The sequence below is a fragment of the Tachypleus tridentatus genome, chromosome 10 (genome assembly GCF_004210375.1).
Source record: "Tachypleus tridentatus isolate NWPU-2018 chromosome 10, ASM421037v1, whole genome shotgun sequence".
Taxonomy (NCBI): domain Eukaryota; kingdom Metazoa; phylum Arthropoda; class Merostomata; order Xiphosura; family Limulidae; genus Tachypleus; species Tachypleus tridentatus.
Window position 1 is genome coordinate 191,900,581 of NC_134834.1, and position 18,433 is coordinate 191,919,013.

At 34.8% G+C, this 18,433-nt stretch overlaps 1 protein-coding gene across 12 annotated transcripts in view; it reads left to right on the forward strand.

The window, feature by feature from the left end:
• Positions 1 to 18,433, forward strand: part of LOC143227850 (calmodulin-binding transcription activator 2-like) — a 184,771-nt gene that overhangs the window by 59,210 nt on the left and 107,128 nt on the right. Inside the window, exon 1 of one of the 12 annotated variants that reach the window (XM_076459177.1) lies at positions 13,102 to 14,156. The exons of 10 other annotated variants lie outside the window; for them this stretch is intronic. In XM_076459177.1, the coding sequence (XP_076315292.1) occupies positions 14,150 to 14,156 (7 nt within the window). In that variant the 5' untranslated portion in view covers positions 13,102 to 14,149. Of the gene's footprint in view, positions 1 to 13,101; positions 14,157 to 18,433 lie in introns of those variants that run through there. One more of the 12 variants, XM_076459183.1, reaches the window with a different exon arrangement.

Consider the following 18,433-nt stretch of genomic DNA (forward strand, 5'->3'; position numbering starts at 1 on the left):
TGATTACATGAGTAAAAATTGTATGAAAATTAGGTCGTAACGTATTTAGACACAACAAGTTGTCAAGATGGCGGAGAGTTTCATGTCCCTCGCTCTCAATCTTTGTGGTTTCCTCCATGCTAACTCCAAAGACACGTAGTTTAAGCGGTTCTAGTTTCCATACACCTGGAAGTTTAAACAATACTTTGTTTGTCGACATTCTTCGTAATACAAAATTACTTTGTAATTATTGGTCGTGAATTTTCATCAACGCAATATGCTGCGCGATAATAGTCAGACTTTGGAGTAATTACTTCAAGCGATGTCACCTGCTATTCAGAAACGTAATTAATGAATGTCTTGGTACATTCCATATGTATCTTCCAGATCTTAATTAAAAAAAACACACAAAACCCTCTGATTACAACAGTTTGTCATTTTATGTTTTTCGTACTTATGATACATTTATTTCCAAAGTTAAACGCATATTAACAACCAATTCGAATTACTAATCGAGCTTTATTTACCAAACGTATTTGTAATGGGGAAAAGAAATCGACTTTCTTAAAATCACTATTATGAAGTTATCCTAACATGAGAATCATGTAAACAAAAATTCGGAGAAAACTTCTTAGCCATAAACACCACTTGTTGACATAGAGTTAAGCAAAACAATGAACGTCGAGGTTGTTGGGAGGTGATTTTTGTGTGTCGATATCAGCTCTACTATTCATCAAAGTCGACGTCGAGATGACGACGCACCTTTTATTATAACAAAGAAAATCAATAATTTGTAATACAGTCGACAGGTGTCACTGTACAACCACAGGATCTTAAAATTATAAATTCTTTAAAAATTCAAAGATAAGGTTTTAGTAGAATATAATCAGCAGAAACGGTCAAAATGGTAAATATGGATTGCGTAACAAAAATACTAGGGGCCTGTTGCTGAAATAACTTTTAGAACTAGTTTATAATCGTAAAACTTTTATTCGCTGAGTTTTATTGGTCATAGTTGCTTAAGAAATCCTCTCCTAAAACCGCAGTTCCGTAAACAAAGATATAAATGCTGTTAAAGATACTGGGTGCTTTAAGTTAAATGATCTAAACGTTTCAGACCAACTCGAGTTCAGTCAGAAGGTAAGACTGAACATGAAAGTCGGCCTGTGGAAATAGGTTTTCGTTGGTAAGTTACAAACGAAGTTGAAGACATATTTGTCATTATACTGTTAATCTTACAAACAAACAAGAAATTCTGTTTATTGTGCCTCTACTCCTAAACGTCCTCGTTAGCGATTTTCTGTAGCTTGGAAACGGGTAGGTTTTCACCGACAATACTTCTCTCAGCATACGTTCGATCTGTACAGACATTTTGTAACTAAACGAAATATCTCAAAAATAAGAGAACTCAGAAGCCTGTGTTTTGTCAGCGTTTCGTTTCATAAAGATTAGTCTTTGAGCGGACAGTTGATTTGGTGTTATTGTTAGTAAATAAAGTAATAAAAAATAAATCGTGTCCCTGCAAAACGTTACTGTACAATTGCTACTACTAGAAACTTTGTTTTAGTCTTAGTGAGAAAATTAAAATACTTTAAAAGTCACCTGAGCGGTGATAACAAGCGTTTTAAGATTTGTTCTAGCATTGCCTATTGGTTAGGGCGTTGGAGTAGCAATCTACGGATCACGGGCTTTAACCTCCGCCACCGAATATGTGCTCGTCTTTTCAGCCATGGCGGCTTTATAATGTGACGATCAATCCCACTATTTGTTGGTTAAAGAGTAGCCCAAGAATTGGCGGTAGGTGATGTTGAGTAATTGTCTTCCCTCTAGTTTAACACTGCTAACTTAGGTACGGCTAACGCGAGGCACAGATTAAACCAAGTTTCAAAGTTGCGACTATGTTTTGCTGCCGTAATGACATATTTTTGGGGTTTGTCGAATAATATTAATAATATTAAATTTCAACATTAACAAATTTAATTCTACTCGTATTTCCCGCTGAAGAAAGCACTTGAGAAAAGTTTGAGATAAATTATATAAAGAAATGTGTGAGTTCACCACTTTCGTAATAAACTTTATTTTTCGTCTTTTTATTGTGCATATAATGAACCTAAGTCTTTGTCAAGTCGGCGGAGCTAAAATCTTTGTGTGCTGTGCGCTAAAAAATAACGCATAACTTAATAACATTTCATTGTTAATCGTAAACATGATCGTTAAGTTTTACTTTCAAAATTCAGTTGTTATCACTAGCTACACCTTACTTTGCATAGTGTTAAATCATGTTGTTATCACTAGCTACACCTTACTTTGCATAGTGTTAAATCATGTTGTTATCACTAGCTACACCTTACTTTACATAGTGTTAAATCATGTTGTTATCACTAGCTACACCTTACTTTACATAGTGTTAAATCATGTTGTTATCACTAGCTACACCTTACTTTACATAGTGTTAAATCATGTTGTTATCACTAGCTACACCTTACTTTACACAGTGTTAAATCATGTTGTTATCACTAGCTACACCTTACTTTACACAGTGTTAAATCATGTTGTTATCACTAGCTACACCTTACTTTACACAGTGTTAAATCATGTTGTTATCACTAGCTACACCTTACTTTACACAGTGTTAAATCATGTTGTTATCACTAGCTACACCTTACTTTACATAGTGTTAAATCATGTTGTTATCACTAGCTACACCTTACTTTACATAGTATTAAATCATGTTGTTATCACTAGCTACACCTTACTTTACATAGTGTTAAATCATGCTGTAGATTTCAGAAATATTTATGATTTTTCGATGTAACAGTTGACCTTGAATGTTATAAAATTAATCGTTCATTTGATGAATATTTATTTTTCAAGGAAAAATTAGTGAAAAACCTACTTTGTAAGTTTATAAAACATCTTACCCAAAATACAGTTTTAATCATTTAATAAACGTGATGTGTTGTACTGGAATGTTTAAACGGAGTGCTGGTATTCTTACGTCCTTACAGCTTCGCGAAGCAGAGCGAGGCATAAGGATATGCCCTTGTCCGTCCCAATCTGGGCCCGGCATGGTGAGGTGGTTAGTGCGCTCGACTCTTAACGGAGTCGAGGGCTCGAATCCCTGTTACATCAAACATGCTTTTTTAGCCATGGGGGTGTTAAAATGTTACAATCAATCACACTATTCGCAGATAGCCCTCGTGTAGCTTTGCGCGAAAATTCAACAAACAAACCGCCCCCTATCTTGTGAATAGGGCATTTCAAGATTGGATAGATGGGTTTTGAGCAAACCTTAATAATAGATACATCATACACAACTCTTGACGAATATTTTCCAATTTCACGACAGTTCATTACCGTGAAATTTTCCAACTGTACTTGGGTATGCCCCATAAGAATACTAAAACAAACCCCTTGTTTTCTTTAACGACTTCGCATTTATGAGTTTGAGCAATATTTAAATTTTATTTGCATGAACACGCACGCCGTCCCGCCATCCCCGCTGATCAACGAAATACAAAACTGGGTCTCGCACTAACGTTTGCTAATCATTGTGAATGTGATTACATTAGTAATTAATTGCTTATAGATTTAAGTCACGTAAATTTACAATTATTATTATTGATGTAGTATTTTAAATGGAATTTACACTGGTAAAACTTGCGTATTATCTGGTGATTTGATGTATCGACATCATAAAGTGTTAACGTTGCTTGGTTACTGATACTGATAAGTGAGAAGAATGACGTGACGTATAAAGTTGGACATCTAACTTATCTAAAGTTAACATTAACAGTTTGATTTTAGTGGGGCTTTATCAAACAAATTGTGGCAAAGGAACTATATGTAAAACCTGACGCTTGGAAACATAATTACGTTAAAAGTTTCGCTGTGTTCGCATTTATTATGTTAAGGAGGTCGGCGTGGAGACGTATCCAAGGTGATGAAAACAAACGCCAGCAGAGAGACGTTTTGAATTATTAATCGAACATTGTTATTCTGTGTTAATCGTTAATATCTAATAAATTACTGCTCTTATGTACAGTATCTTTATCGACGGGGGAGGGGCAGACTTTTTGCTATCCCTCGCATGTTATTGTTTAGAAATCTAAAAGACCAATTTTGAATTGAAGCTACTGTATCAGAAGAAAATATTTTATTGCATTAGCCCTACCTACCTAGTTAATAGACTCATCATACATTCTGGAGGGTTCTGTCTGGTTACGAGATATAGTTTCACGTTTATTTTAAATTATAATTTGACCACACATTGATTTACATTGATTTAAATAGCCAAAGTTTAATAGCGAGTTTTAGTAATTAAACATTTTGATTGGTTTTGAATTTAGCGCAAAATCTACGCGAGAGTTGGCTGCGTTCTCTTTAATTTAGCAGTGAAATAATAGAGGTAAGGCGCTAGTCATCACCATCCACCGCCATCTCTTGCGCTACTCATTTACTAACGAATAGTGGAAGCTACCAGAACAGTATAACTCACTTACCTCTGAAAGGCGAGCATGTTTAATGGGAGAGTAATTCTAATTCGCAACCCTCACACTGCGAGCCGAACGATCTAACCACTTGGTCATGTCCAAATATTTTGGACATTATGAAAGAGACAACGTCGAGAGAAAAAAATGTCACGGGCCCTTTATTATTTTTAGAAATTTAACTTGTATTTTAAAAAATCTGTTCTGAATCATAGATGGGGCTGCGATCTCATTACTAACGTATCTATAACATGACTTGACTGCCCTGTATGGATCATGTCCCGTGCATGGAGAAATTAATTTTCTGTGTACCATTGGGCAGTCCTTTCGGGTGGTATGTGTAGTTTGTCCGTTCTCGTTTATTCTAATGAGAATTAATACAAAACTTATCTTGCCCTAAATGTGTTAGTTCGTGTTCTGAATAATTTTAACGAACGTTTAGGCAAGTCTTGTTTTTTCTGTACTCAGTGTAGTTACACTGAAGGTATTTGAGAAGTCTAAGTGTGATCTATTTTTATCGCTAAAATAACATATAAATAATAGTTATAATATAAAAATGCTCAAGCGATAATTCACTTTTATATAGGTAAAATGAAAATGCACATTAATATGGCAATACGCAAAAGAAAACTTAGCTCGTATCGAAGCATGACTCGAGTAATGAGAAACACTTATTTTTCTATTGATCAGACATTCAAAAACTGATAAGGATAATTAGTTTGAATAATAGAACGTATAGAAAAACAAGGCAAACTACGTGTTAATATGGGCTTAGATGACGAGATATGTGTTACTTCATTTTGTGCTAAAAACTTTTCTTAATTACAAGAAAATGAGATGTAAAACGTCAAATGCACATATTCAGTGGATTAAGTAAGTTTCTGTTAACATTAAAGCCATTTGTGATAATTAACCCACCCCGCAGTAACTCGTCAGTAAGTATGAGGATTTATAACGCTAAAAATCTGGATTCGATACCCGCCGCAGTAGGTACAACAAGAACAGCCCATTGTGTAGCTCTCTCTACATAACAACAAAGAAACAGTAACTAGGAAGGTAACAAAAGTACTTGCAAACATGAAATTTTGTACTCAGAATAGAATACGGTTTTTACCAAATTTAGATTTGGAATTTTGAAATCGTATTTAAGTAGGTCAATGTTTAGTCAGAGAAGGCTATCGTAAGTTGAACAGCTCTTATTTTGAGCCGTCCAGCTGGTACGAAGTGACTGGCTGTCTGAGTGAAAAAGAATACATTGTGGAAGTGTAAATGTATGACACATACCGGCTGTTTACAAAAAACTGAAAAATAAAAATAGTTAATTTATAATTTATATCAGATTGCTTTATAAGTTCTATTTAAAACCAGTTACTGACTTTCAAGTGACCAAACACGCAGTGGTTGGGAAAAATAAAACGAACTAGGATAAAACCAAGGTTATGGGCACGAAAAAAATCGAAAATTAAGATACAGAAAGAACCTGTACCAGATGCATCAGCGGGAATAGAACACAGGATGTTTGATTTTTGAAAGCATAACGTTAAATTAACGTAGTTACGTTTGAAAATTAACACAGTTTTGAATATAAGAAACATAAAAATATTTAGTGCTGTTTTGTTACTTGTATTCAAAACTGTGTTAATTTGTTAATGATGGTAAATACATCCTATAACTTCTTAAAGCATGTATTACGGCGTTGAACAAGATGGATAAAACGAGTGGGCCAAGGTATAACATATTTTATTTTCTATTTTTTGTCTCCATACGGTTTGCTTATAATTATTATAAATTGCATCTATACTTTCCTCTGAGTTCTAATGTCTGTTTTTTCAACAGTCGCCCCATTTCCAGCACAGACTTAAACCGAAGCAACACGTATGGGTCTTCGGACATTATAATTGCTTTGGCTATATGGTCTACGACATTTTCCAGCTGTTCTGGAGTAAGATTGATAACTGGACACTAAAATGTTGTAACGTTTGCTTATTAATTGATTAAAAAAATAAAGATAATGATTTTGCTTCAATGGATAAATGTTTCAGGTTTTTTCCGGTGGTTCGTTCCGTGGAGCGTGGATTGACTCTAGTAGAGCTTTGGGGCTTAGCGATTTAGTCTGCATTATACATATTAACATAAAATCCCCACACACACTTTACATTGTTATAAGGATTACAGTCAGTTTCTTAGTGTGGATGGTGAATTGTAAGGTGCTGATGGTTGGTTGTCTTCCCCTCTGGATAGTGGTTCATAATTGGGGTCAGCAGGAGACCACACACACTTTACGTTGTTATAAGGATTACAGTCAGTTTCTTAGTGTGGATGGTGAATTGTAAGGTGCTGATGGTTGGCTGTCTTTCCCTCTGGATAGTGGTTCATAATTGGGATCAGCAGGACAAACCTTTAGTATCTTTGCCACAGAATACAAACATAGTACGTTTATTGAAATATTCTTAACAACGTTTATTTAATTGCCTATTGCCAAAATATTGTACTCCTCCCAATACTAGGAAAAGATTTAGCCAAAGAAAAATAGCAAAAAAATGTATGTGTGTGTGTTTACTAACCTAAATCGCTCTTGTCATCTCAAGAGTTGTGATCACCATAATTTCACATTAACTAAATATGGCAACTAACACTTGAATAAGTCAATAATATCCGATTGTGTAAAATACAGATAACTCAAACTATTTTAACTTTTCAGGACTGGTGGAGTTCATATACTGATTTACCTTTTATTTCTATATATTGTGACTTGGTGTAACAAATTGTAAAATTTTTAAAAATTTTTGGTATTTGTAAAATACCAGCAGTGGTATGTAGGACTAATTGTAATTTTGATTATAAATTTTATTTATTTTTGTGTGATTGTGTTATTTGGCTGTATGAGACTAATTGTAGTTTTGATTATATTTTATTTATTTTTGTGTGATTGTGTTATTTGGCTTATGAGACTAATTGTAGTTTTGATTATATTTTATTTATTTTTGTGTGATTGTGTTATTTGGCTTGTGAGACTAATTGTAGTTTTGATTATATTTTACTTATTTTTGTGTGATTGTGTTATTTGGCTTATGAGACTTATTGTAGTTTTGATTATATTTTAGTTATTTTTGTGTGATTGTGTTATTTGGCTGTATGAGACTAATTGTAGTTTTGATTATATTTTATTTATTTTTCTGTGATTGTGTTATTTGGCTGTATGAGACTAATTGTAGTATTGATTATATTTTATTTATTTTGTGATTGTGTTACTTGGCTGTATGAGACTAATTGTAGTTTTGATTATATTTTATTTATTTTTGTGTGATTGTGTTATTTGGCTGTATGAGACTAATTGTAGTATTGATTATAAATTTTATTTATTTTATGTGATTGTGTTATTTGGCTTATGAGACTAATTGTAGTTTTGATTATATTTTATTTATTTTTGTGTGATTGTGTTATTTGGCTTATGAGACTTATTGTAGTTTTGATTATATTTTAGTTATTTTTGCGTGATTGTGTTATTTGGCTGTATGAGACTAATTGTAGTATTGATTATATTTTATTTATTTTTGTGTGATTGTGTTATTTGGCTGTATGAGACTTATTGTAGTTTTGATTATATTTTATTTATTTTTGTGTGATTGTGTTATTTGGCTGTATGAGACTTATTGTAGTTTTGATTATATTTTATTTATTTTTGTGTGATTGTGTTATTTGGCTGTATGAGACTAATTGTAGTTTTGATTATATTTTATTTATTTTTGTGTGATTAAAGACTGTTAAACTAACATACTGATAGATCAACGAGGAGTTTGACGGACAAATATCTCGGAAAGATGCGTTTAAGAAAATGGGTGGGGTACACATAGACCTGGCTTAATCATCGGTATTAGAATTAAACTGAACCTTGGGTTAGTTCATATATAAATCCCCAGTGACTTAGCGGTAAGTCTTGAAGGCTTATGAATCTGGTAATCATGTTTTAATACACCTGGTAAATGCAGCGCAGATAGCCCATTTTGTAGCTTTGGGGTTTAAATACAAAGAAATCGAATAAATTTATTCCTAATGTAAAAAAATGTTAGAAAAAGTTACTGATGTGTCAGTATTCTTCAAGGTTGTTATTCATCTGAAAAATGGAAAATTTTCAGTTTTTTCTTCCAAACTTAAAACTTTCGTACGTGTAAAGAGACTTTGACAACGCACGTGATATTATGTATGACCCACCTTCTAGCAAAGCTCATAAGATTAAAATAAAACAGAAATCTATGATTTCTCTATCAATTTGGCTTGCGGGTATTTATTGGTAATCCTGTGAACGGTACCGTCTGTTTGGTACCCCGGTGGATCAGCATTAAGTATTCGAACTTAAAACGCTAAAATCAGAGGTTCGATTCCCTGTTATATACATATCGCAAATGGCTCGTTATATAGTTTTGCGTTAAAACAAATACCTTATACATTGTGGTTTAGGTGAAATAACAAAAGTTCTTCCCTTTTATAACCTTACGGTGTGATAAACAGTGCATGAGAATTTGTAAAGGGTATTTTATTTTGGTGATTTTAAAATTATTCATGTAAAATTCAACGCCATAGGATTATTTTGCACCAATCACTGCATTTGTATCATTTTCTACTGAATAAAGAAGTTTATAGCAAGTGGAGTTTAATGAAATTTGTTAGAAGTAGTTCCGTACAGATGAGGCCCCTTTTAATGTGTCTGCTGTGAAGTTATGTCCCTCTCTCCACGTGGATTTACGAATTCGTGTAACGACATTAATAAGCCTGTATTGCGTTTGTTGACATTCATAAAGTTACAGTATTGACTGTTTTTATTGGTAACTCTGTTACTGTAAATAAAGTGCTCTCACGAAGATGTGTGTGCTTTGTAGTTAAGCACATAGCTACACAATGTGCTTTCCCCACCACGTCTATCAAACCTTGTTTCTAGCATTAGGAATAAGTCATAACACTTACCACGATGTCGCTATAAGAATTATTTATACGTAAGCTTAATTTTAAAAACAGATTACTTCAAAAGGATGAATAGCGTTGATTTTACACAGCATACCGAAACCTAAGATGATATATAATTTAATTTAATTTTATGGAGTGAAATGGGGGGGAGAGTAATTAAATAAATGACAAAATATTCTTGAAAAATAAAAACCTAGTCACCAAATAACTAATCAGGACACAAATCATAGGATAAGTCATTATGTAATGCTCCCTGCTTGTTTGTTTGTTTTTGGTTTTTGAATTTCGCTCAAAGCTACTCGAGGGCTATCTGCACTAGCTATCCCTAATTTAGCAGTGTAAGACTAGAGGGAAGGCAGCTAGTAATCAACACCCACCGCCAATTCTTGGGCTACTTTTTTACCAACGAAATAGTTGGATTGACCGTTACATTATAACGTCCCCACGGCTGAAAGGGCGAGCATGTTTGGTGCGACAGGAATTCGAACCCGCGACCCTCAGCTTGCGAGTTGAATGCCTCAACCCACCTGGCCATGCCGGGCCCTGTTCTTTGTTTTCTTGGGGATTCGAACCCGCGACCCTCAGCTTGCGAGTCAAACGCCTCAACCCACCTGGCCATGCTGGGCCTTGTTCTCTGCTTTCTCGGGGCTGCGTCTTTATTTTTCGAGTATATTTTTTCTTTTATTTATTTATTTTATTGTATACGAAATTCAGGTTAAGTAAATATATAATAAAAAGAATCACTTGATTTGAGGTGTATCACTGCTCGTGATTTTATACTGAAACTCCACCTTCGTCTTTTAAAAAATTACATTTCTAGATCTAACTCTACATAATATTAAAGGGAAGAATCAGTTGGTAACATAACAGTCCAGTCAGTACCTGCAAGCACAATCGAATATGTGGATGATAAAAATTTGTAGCTTGCATAGCGTTCATTAAAAGTATCCAGCGCACGTGCGTCGCGCTGAACATGATTTACAACAACAAAAAAACGTTGTTTGTAACAAGTATTTAAGAAGCATCGGGTGGGTTTAGCAGCAATAATCTGTACGTGGGAGAAAGAAAGAACCGAGAAAAACAACCAGCCTTTTTTTATTTATTGCTGTTGAAGGAAGATGAGAATTCTACAACAACAGTCTTATTTATAGATAGAATAATCATGTAATCAAAACCATATATTATAAGGGTTGCTTGGATAATATAAAGTCCAGTCAAGAAATCATTTATTATAAAATAAGAATGAAAAATGAACATTTCATGTGTGGATCACAATCAGTTAGTGTCACTTAATTCATAAGGTTTATGTTACGTATTGATCCCCGCTGGGATTGCGGTAAGTCTACGGATCTACAACGCTAGAATCAGGGGTTCGATTCCCCTTGGGGGACACAGCAAATAACCCGTTGTGGCTTTGCTGTAAGAAAAACACGCACATTACGTATTATAATTTATCTCGGAGGAGTCACCGATTTATTATGTTAATGTATTATAATTTCAAAGAGCGCGTAAGGCGTGCGACTCGTAATCCGAGGGTCGCGGGTTCGCGCCCGCGTCGCGCTAAACATGCTCGCCCTCCCAGCCGTGGGGGTGTATAATGTGACGGTCAATCCCACTATTCGTTGGTAAAAGAGTAGCCCAAGAGTTGGCGGTGGGTGGTGATGACTAGCTGCCTTCCCTCTAGTCTTACACTGCTAAATTAGGGACGGCTAGCACAGATAGCCCTCGAGTAGCTTTGTGCGAAATTCCAAAACAAACAAACAAACAAACAAAACAATCAAATAGCCGAGAGTTTTAATTTAGAAGTTAAAGTAGGTATGATATTTACCAACATTATTTATGCACTAAATTTTCTTTCTTAACACAAATATATTTTAATATACGAACAACAATATGTAACAATAATCATTACAAATAGTGATTTATGTACAACAGTTTTACAAACTTAACAATACCGAGTTTATTATTTGGTCTGAAACTGAATCTTTTGTCGACGACTCGCGGAGAGCGAATTAATTCTGTAATTTTATGTTGATTCACAGGTACACTTCACTTGACGAGTATGCTAGCTAGCTCTGTTCTTGTTTGATCGCACGAAAGTTTTTCACCGACGACAGTACATAATGCCCTCGTAGAAATACTAACGTTCGAAGTTAATTCACTGAGGTTAAACTGTTTGTACTGTTCGAAATATGTAAATGTTCCTGGTCAAATACCTATAGTTTTCCGATAATAGGTGTTAACCACACTTATATCTTCCTAGGTTTGTAGTGTACTAACTGTAGCAAACCAACAATACTAAAACTGTTTCCCCGTGTATTGCGATATCTGTCTTTTGTTCTCATTTGGTGAGATTATCGAAAATGCAGCTGGCAATATTACTGGCAGTTAATAATAATATTGCATAAACACATAGTACATTGTTGATTCTTACACTCGGGAATCTTCTACAAATTTAGAGAACGTGTGGGACTTTCGCAATATACATTTAACAATGCATTTCTAAGTATATATTAAAATGAAACAAACATAGATATTAAAATAAATGTATAACAGTGAAACTGTTACAACTATTAGCGAGTAAACAAAAGTGTGAGATCTGTTGAAGAACTGTTGTTTTTTTTTTTGTAATGTGGGACTAGTTTCTAAAGAAGAAATTTTTTTTTCGCACATAAAGTGTACGTTCTCAGTGCTTTAAGTGAATCACAGATTTTATTTTGGGTTAATATTTTCTTTTCTTTAACTTTAATAAATCAGCGATTGATTTTAATTGCTACTAAGTAACTAAGAGGACAGTCTACGGACTTATACTTTAAAAATCAGGTTTCGATACCCGTGATGGGCACAACACAGATAGCCTACCGTGTAATTTTGTGCTTACTTACAAACTAAAATATGTAGAATGCTACAAAATTAACGCCAACTGTAATGGCTCCATAGAGTTTGGTTTGTTTTGAATTTCGCGCAAAACTACACAAGGTCTATCTGCGCTATCCGTCCCTAACTTTGCAGTGTAAGACTAGAGGGAAGGCAGCTAGTCATCACTACCCACCGCCAACTCTTGGGCTACTCTTTTACCAACGAATAGTGGGATTGACCGTAAGGTTATAACGTCCCCACGTCTGAAAGGGCGAGCATGTTTGATGTGAAGGGGATTCAAACCCGCGACCTTCGGATTATGAGTCGAGTGCCTTACCCACCTAGCTAGGCTCCATAGATTGTATTTATAAGAGAAACTTAATTTTGTACTGTACAAAGAAAATTGTGATTTTTTTAGAATATTTTAAATGTTCTGAAAGACTCGCTATGGCATACAACGATGCTAGTTCCGATAACTTGGAATTTGATTTACTGTGTTTGTTGGTTTTCGTTATTACATGTGCTGTGAAATAAACAAACGTCGTCGTCGAATGTTTCTTTGTAAAAAATAATAAAAAATCCCATTTATTGATTCGATGTGGTAATGTCCTTACTACATTACCCTAGATTTGTATTTTTTTTTCTCGTCAAGAAATTTGATTTCTGTTATCATAAATCTTTTTTTCTAAGTACAGAGGAAAACAAAATTTACCCTTGAAAGTTGACATCACAATGCAGCAGCGCCACCGTGTGCGGTTGTGTGGGTAGAACTAACGAGCAACGAATGAGAGAAGGAATCTTTGTTGCACACTTCCTACTCGTGCGTGAACTATCCCACTAGAATTCACTGACTGCCAGACGAAAAATGACTTGCGCATTATTTTCTATGCCTAAATGCTATTTTTTTTATTGTTTTTTCTTTGTCAGATGAGGGAATCTCTAACAAATACGGATTGTATTGAAACTTTACTTCACATGTATTTGCTGAAACATTGTAAGAGCACCTGATACTTAACTTTGTGTTAGTTGCACAAACTGTTGTAACACAGTTGTGGCTGTAGTGTTGTAAAATATTTGGCTGACGACAATCAAGTATTGGTTCGTCGACTTCCGGAACACTAGTGGTAAACACTGACTTTCATTATTTCACCTTTGGCGGTTTTGGTTCTATTATATGTCTCTTAGCAGTGTACGTTTGTGAAGAAGCAAGTGTGACTGATTGTTCCAGTTGGTAATACTTTATGTTGAGAGTATTTGATAAATCTTAATAGATCGTTAGCATATCGGGAAAGGCTTTGAGTTTCATAAGACAGGAAACGTACTTTCAGGTGTGGCGACTCGGAGAGTTTTAATCAGTCGTGTATGTAATAGTTTTGGTTGATTCAAAGTTCGTTTTAATTAATTAACAAACACCGGTTCCACTAACTGGCAGAGTGGACTTAATTTGGAAATATACTTCAAGTTAATCTGTTTTTGCGAACAGAGTTGAAGCCGCATTTTCGCATTTTATAGATTCGAAGATAACGGAGGTGGTAAATTATACCGTTGAAGGCTGGGAAACTCTAACCAGTTACGACAAAACAGCTACAGTGATCGCTCGAGTCCCTTGTGACATTTCTTAAGAGTGAAACTGGAGTTCTTTACCTGAGAAAAGAACACAATGAGACAGTGGTAACTTGTTTGCCTGTTCTTGTTTTGTTAGCGAGTGAATTGCGGGTTTAAGTATCTGTTTCTTCTGACGTTTCTGAAGCTTTCAGACGCAGTGTTATCAGACTGTTGATTGGAAACTTCGTTATAGGCAACCAAAGGAGAAAGTAAAGCATTTGTGTGTGTGTGTTTTAACCAACATATAGTACATTATGCTACGTAAGTATCATTTATACTGTGCTGTTTTTATTCGTAATGTTTAGAACTGTTTGTATCGAGCACGAATACGTGTAAAGCCATAGTTGTAGTTGTTTCATATAATATTACAGTGAAAATGCTCAGAAAAATTTAATAGTCGAGAATGCGAGAAATAATAAATCAAACTTGATGTAATGTGTGAAGTTTTAATACAGAGTTTTTAAAGTTTGTTTTTACAAATACAGTAGAACTTAATTAACCGAAGGATCTTTAGTTTCTCTTTTGTAGTAACATTAATTAGTTAGTATTACATTTAATTAATTATATTTAAATTAAAACCTTTATTAGAGTGTTCATTATAAAGACCCAGTTAAAAACTATAGAAGATTCAGGAGACAAGATCTGAATGTTAGTTATTTTCAGAAGAGACTCAAGAGGATGAATAGTTTATACTGAATGAAAGTTTATCAAATAACAACAGGAAATATATTTAAAACAATGATTTAGGTAATGATAGAATAACACCGAACCACGTGACAGAAGTATCTCTGATGCAATTTTGGACTCTGATATCTAGAAGTTTGTTGAATAAACTTTGTGGATAAGATATAGGAAATACAAAATTAGGTAGTATATTCACATAATGACCATCATAAAGCAACAAAATACAGTTAGGTAGCACGTTAATACGATGGCCATCATGAACCAACAAAGTACAATTAGGTAGCACGTCAATACGATGACCATCATGAACCAACAAAATACAATTAGATAGCACGTTAATATGATGACCATCATGAACCAACAAAGTACAATTATGTAGCACGTTAATATGATGACCATCGTGAACCAACAAAATACAATTATGTAGCACGCTAATATGATGACCATCGTGAACCAACAAAATACAATTATGTAGCACGTTAATATGATGACCATCATGAACCATCAAAATACAATTAGGTAGCACGTTAATATGATGACCATCATGAACCACCAAAATACAGTTAGGTAGCACGTTAATATTAAAAGGCTTGAGAGTGCAATAATCATAAATATAAAAAAGTATCAGTATATAATTGATGAATGGGGGGAGGTGGATCAGTGGTTAGAATATTCTTTGAGTAAATAAAATATACGTAAAGGATAGAATATAGAATTATCTGATGGAGAAACGTAGTTAGGGTAGTTTGATTTAAGAAACAACAACTTACAAATAAAAGGTGGAAAATATTGAGTTAAAAAAATAGGTTAGATAAATGACGAAAAAAAGATGAAAGATAAAAATAAATTATACATTAAACATAGTGAGCATTCAGAATGAGGCACTGGAAAAAAAAAATTTAAACAGTATTACGATCTAGATGTAAAGTGAAATATTTCTACAAGGGTAAGACAAAACATGTATTAACAACAGTAAAATGTCAAACAAAATGTGTAACAGTTATTAAGACTATTATTAAGTTATTGGATAAATAGGAAGTTGGCCCTGCATGACCAGGCGGTTAAGGCGCACGACTCGTAATCCGAGGGTCGCAAGTTCGAATCCCCGTCATACCAAACATGTTCGCCCCTTTCAACCGTGGGGGCGTTATAATGCGACGATCAATCCCACTGTTCGTTGGTAAAAGAGTAGCCCAAGAGTTGGCGGTGGGTGGTGAGAGCTAGCTACCTTCACTCTAGTTTTATATTGCTAAATTAGGGACGGCTAGCGCAAATAGCCCACATATAGCTTTGCGGGAAATTCAAAAACAAACAAGCTTTCGAATCTTCTGTTGATACAAGTTAAGCCTTTAATGCTAAAGTACTATTTCTTAAGCTGGTTACACTTTTCGTGTTATACCAGAAATGCTGAAGGCTTATGCTGCATGACTTTGACGCGTTAACTCCTTTGTTGATTTTCTAACATACATAATTATAGCGTAGTTTGTGATTGAGATGATAAAAAACGTACCTTACTCGTTGTGTGAATGAGTGTGAGTGCAGTTAGTAATTTTGGTGAAACATCGGGCCATAAGTCTTTCGATCTTTAGGTTTCCCTAGGCTTAAGCAGTAGAGTAGAGATTATTGATAATGTTGGAAACGTTCACGTGCACGTGCCTTTGAGTGGGAAAAAAGTATGAATGTATAATTCTAGCTGTAAGAAAATAAATTACTAACTGAGGGAAAGATCAAAAGCGAAGAAAGAAGTGAATTTAATTGCGTGTTGTAGTAAGTGTTCTTTATCCAGTTTAAGTCGAAAGACTGCCTTTCAAACAAGGTGGCGAATCAGGATATTAGCTAGGGTCTGAAAACTGGCCGTTCGAATTTTGTGAAGAAGTAAAACACCGAAGGCAAGATTGGTTTGGTTTGTGTGTAATTTTGTGCAAAGCTCCACGAGGACTGTCTGCGCTAGCCGTCCCTAATTTCTCAGTGAGAGACAAAAGGAGGGAAGGCAGCTAGTGATTACCACCCACCGTTAACCCTTGGGGCTACTCTTTTACCAACGAATAGTAAGATTGACCGTCGCAATATAACGTCCCCAGGGCTGATAGGGCGAGCGTGTTTTTATGGGACGGAGATTCGAACCTGTGTGCCTCAGATTACGAGCAATACAAGGCCCCGAAGTTACGAAACGTGTACCAGAAACTTGAAATTCTAGATGTCCTGAGATGCATTCTGGTGAGTGTCTGATATAACAAAACTTTAAGGGTCCTTGAATCCATTGATGTTTTTCCACGTGCTTTAACAAGTGAAATAAAGTCGAGTAGTTTATATTTGTAAAGTCGTATTTCCACTGCTCATCATTATATCCTTTTATTCCGGCCCCACCCCTGTATAAAAATGATTAAATGTGTCATTAAAAGGTTCAGCACGAAGATATTTTATGTGTGTTGTCGACAACATATCTTGTAGATAAGATATTTTGACTGTTTTCAACTTAATATATTTTGTCTGTCCTGGTAGACAACTTCCCATCCACAAGACGAAAAACATGTGATAATTGGATAAACGTATATTGTACTCTTTTTGTAATAACGAGTTTTACACTTGTAAGGTTGGTTCTTGTTTGTGTGGATACTCTATTGTCTATACTGTTCTGATCATTTTCGTATTTATATAAGAGCGAAGAGAAATGTTAATCTGGTTTTGTAATGAACCAGTCTGTTCGAATGTGGTTATCCTACAAGGCAGTGTGTTTGTGTGTTTTCTCATAGCAAAGCCGCATTGGGGTATCTGCTGAGTCCACCGATGGGAAACGAACCCCTGATTTTAGCGTAAAATTCGTAGACTCACCACTGTACTAGCAGAAGACACCTACAGAGCAGAAGTGAATTCACTGATCGCCCTCTCTGGACGTTAAGAAATTAGACTTCCACACCTATATTATGAACTGTGTTTAAAGGCAGTATACCGAACTGTGTTAAATACGTTGTTCCATCTCTGTTTGTGTCTCAAAATAATATGATTCGCTTCTGCAAGTTCAAATATTTGTGTAGGGATATAATACACGAATTTAACAAATTGTTCAAATATTTGTGTATTACATGTTGGAGTCAAAAATGGGGTTGATATCACGTTAATAAAAGTAGCGCAGATAGCCTAGTTGCTTTGCACCATAAAACACGAAGCCAACCAAAGTTAATAAAAGTATGTTAAAAAAAACAACAACAAAAATACATCTGTTTGTAGAAGAAATGGGTGAAATATATTCCCAAGGTATCCAAGACATTGTGTATAACGGGGATACAGCAGAATCCCTGTGGAATCTCGTATACGATAGCACCTTATCCTAAGTGTTGATATTTTACACCCATCTTTACCCATTGTAGCATGAAACATCATATGACCAACTTGCCCATAACTTTTGTATATATGTTGTAGGTTTATGATATATATATTGCTGGTTATTTGTTTAAAATATCGCATGTTAAATAACATACCTTTACCAAGGGAATAAACTACCTATATTCTTGACTGGTTATTTATATTACATGACTTACGTATTCAGTATATCTTGTATTTTTATATATATGTGTTTCGTGTATTGACTTTAACGTTTATATTTCTCACGCGATATCCTCATTGTTGTTAACACTGAAATTGTTGACTTGTCTTTACAAGGTCTTCGTTGTTTGGAGCCTGTCAGATCTGTACGAATTTTTGAGGTTTAAATACGGGGTAAATTACTTCTTCGAATGATTACACTTACTCTTTAAAATATTCTGGAAAATAGCTATATTAACCATTAGTGTAAAATACACTTTCTGGTCCTGCATGAATGAAATGCGTGCAGTGTTGCACAGTGATGTGTGACA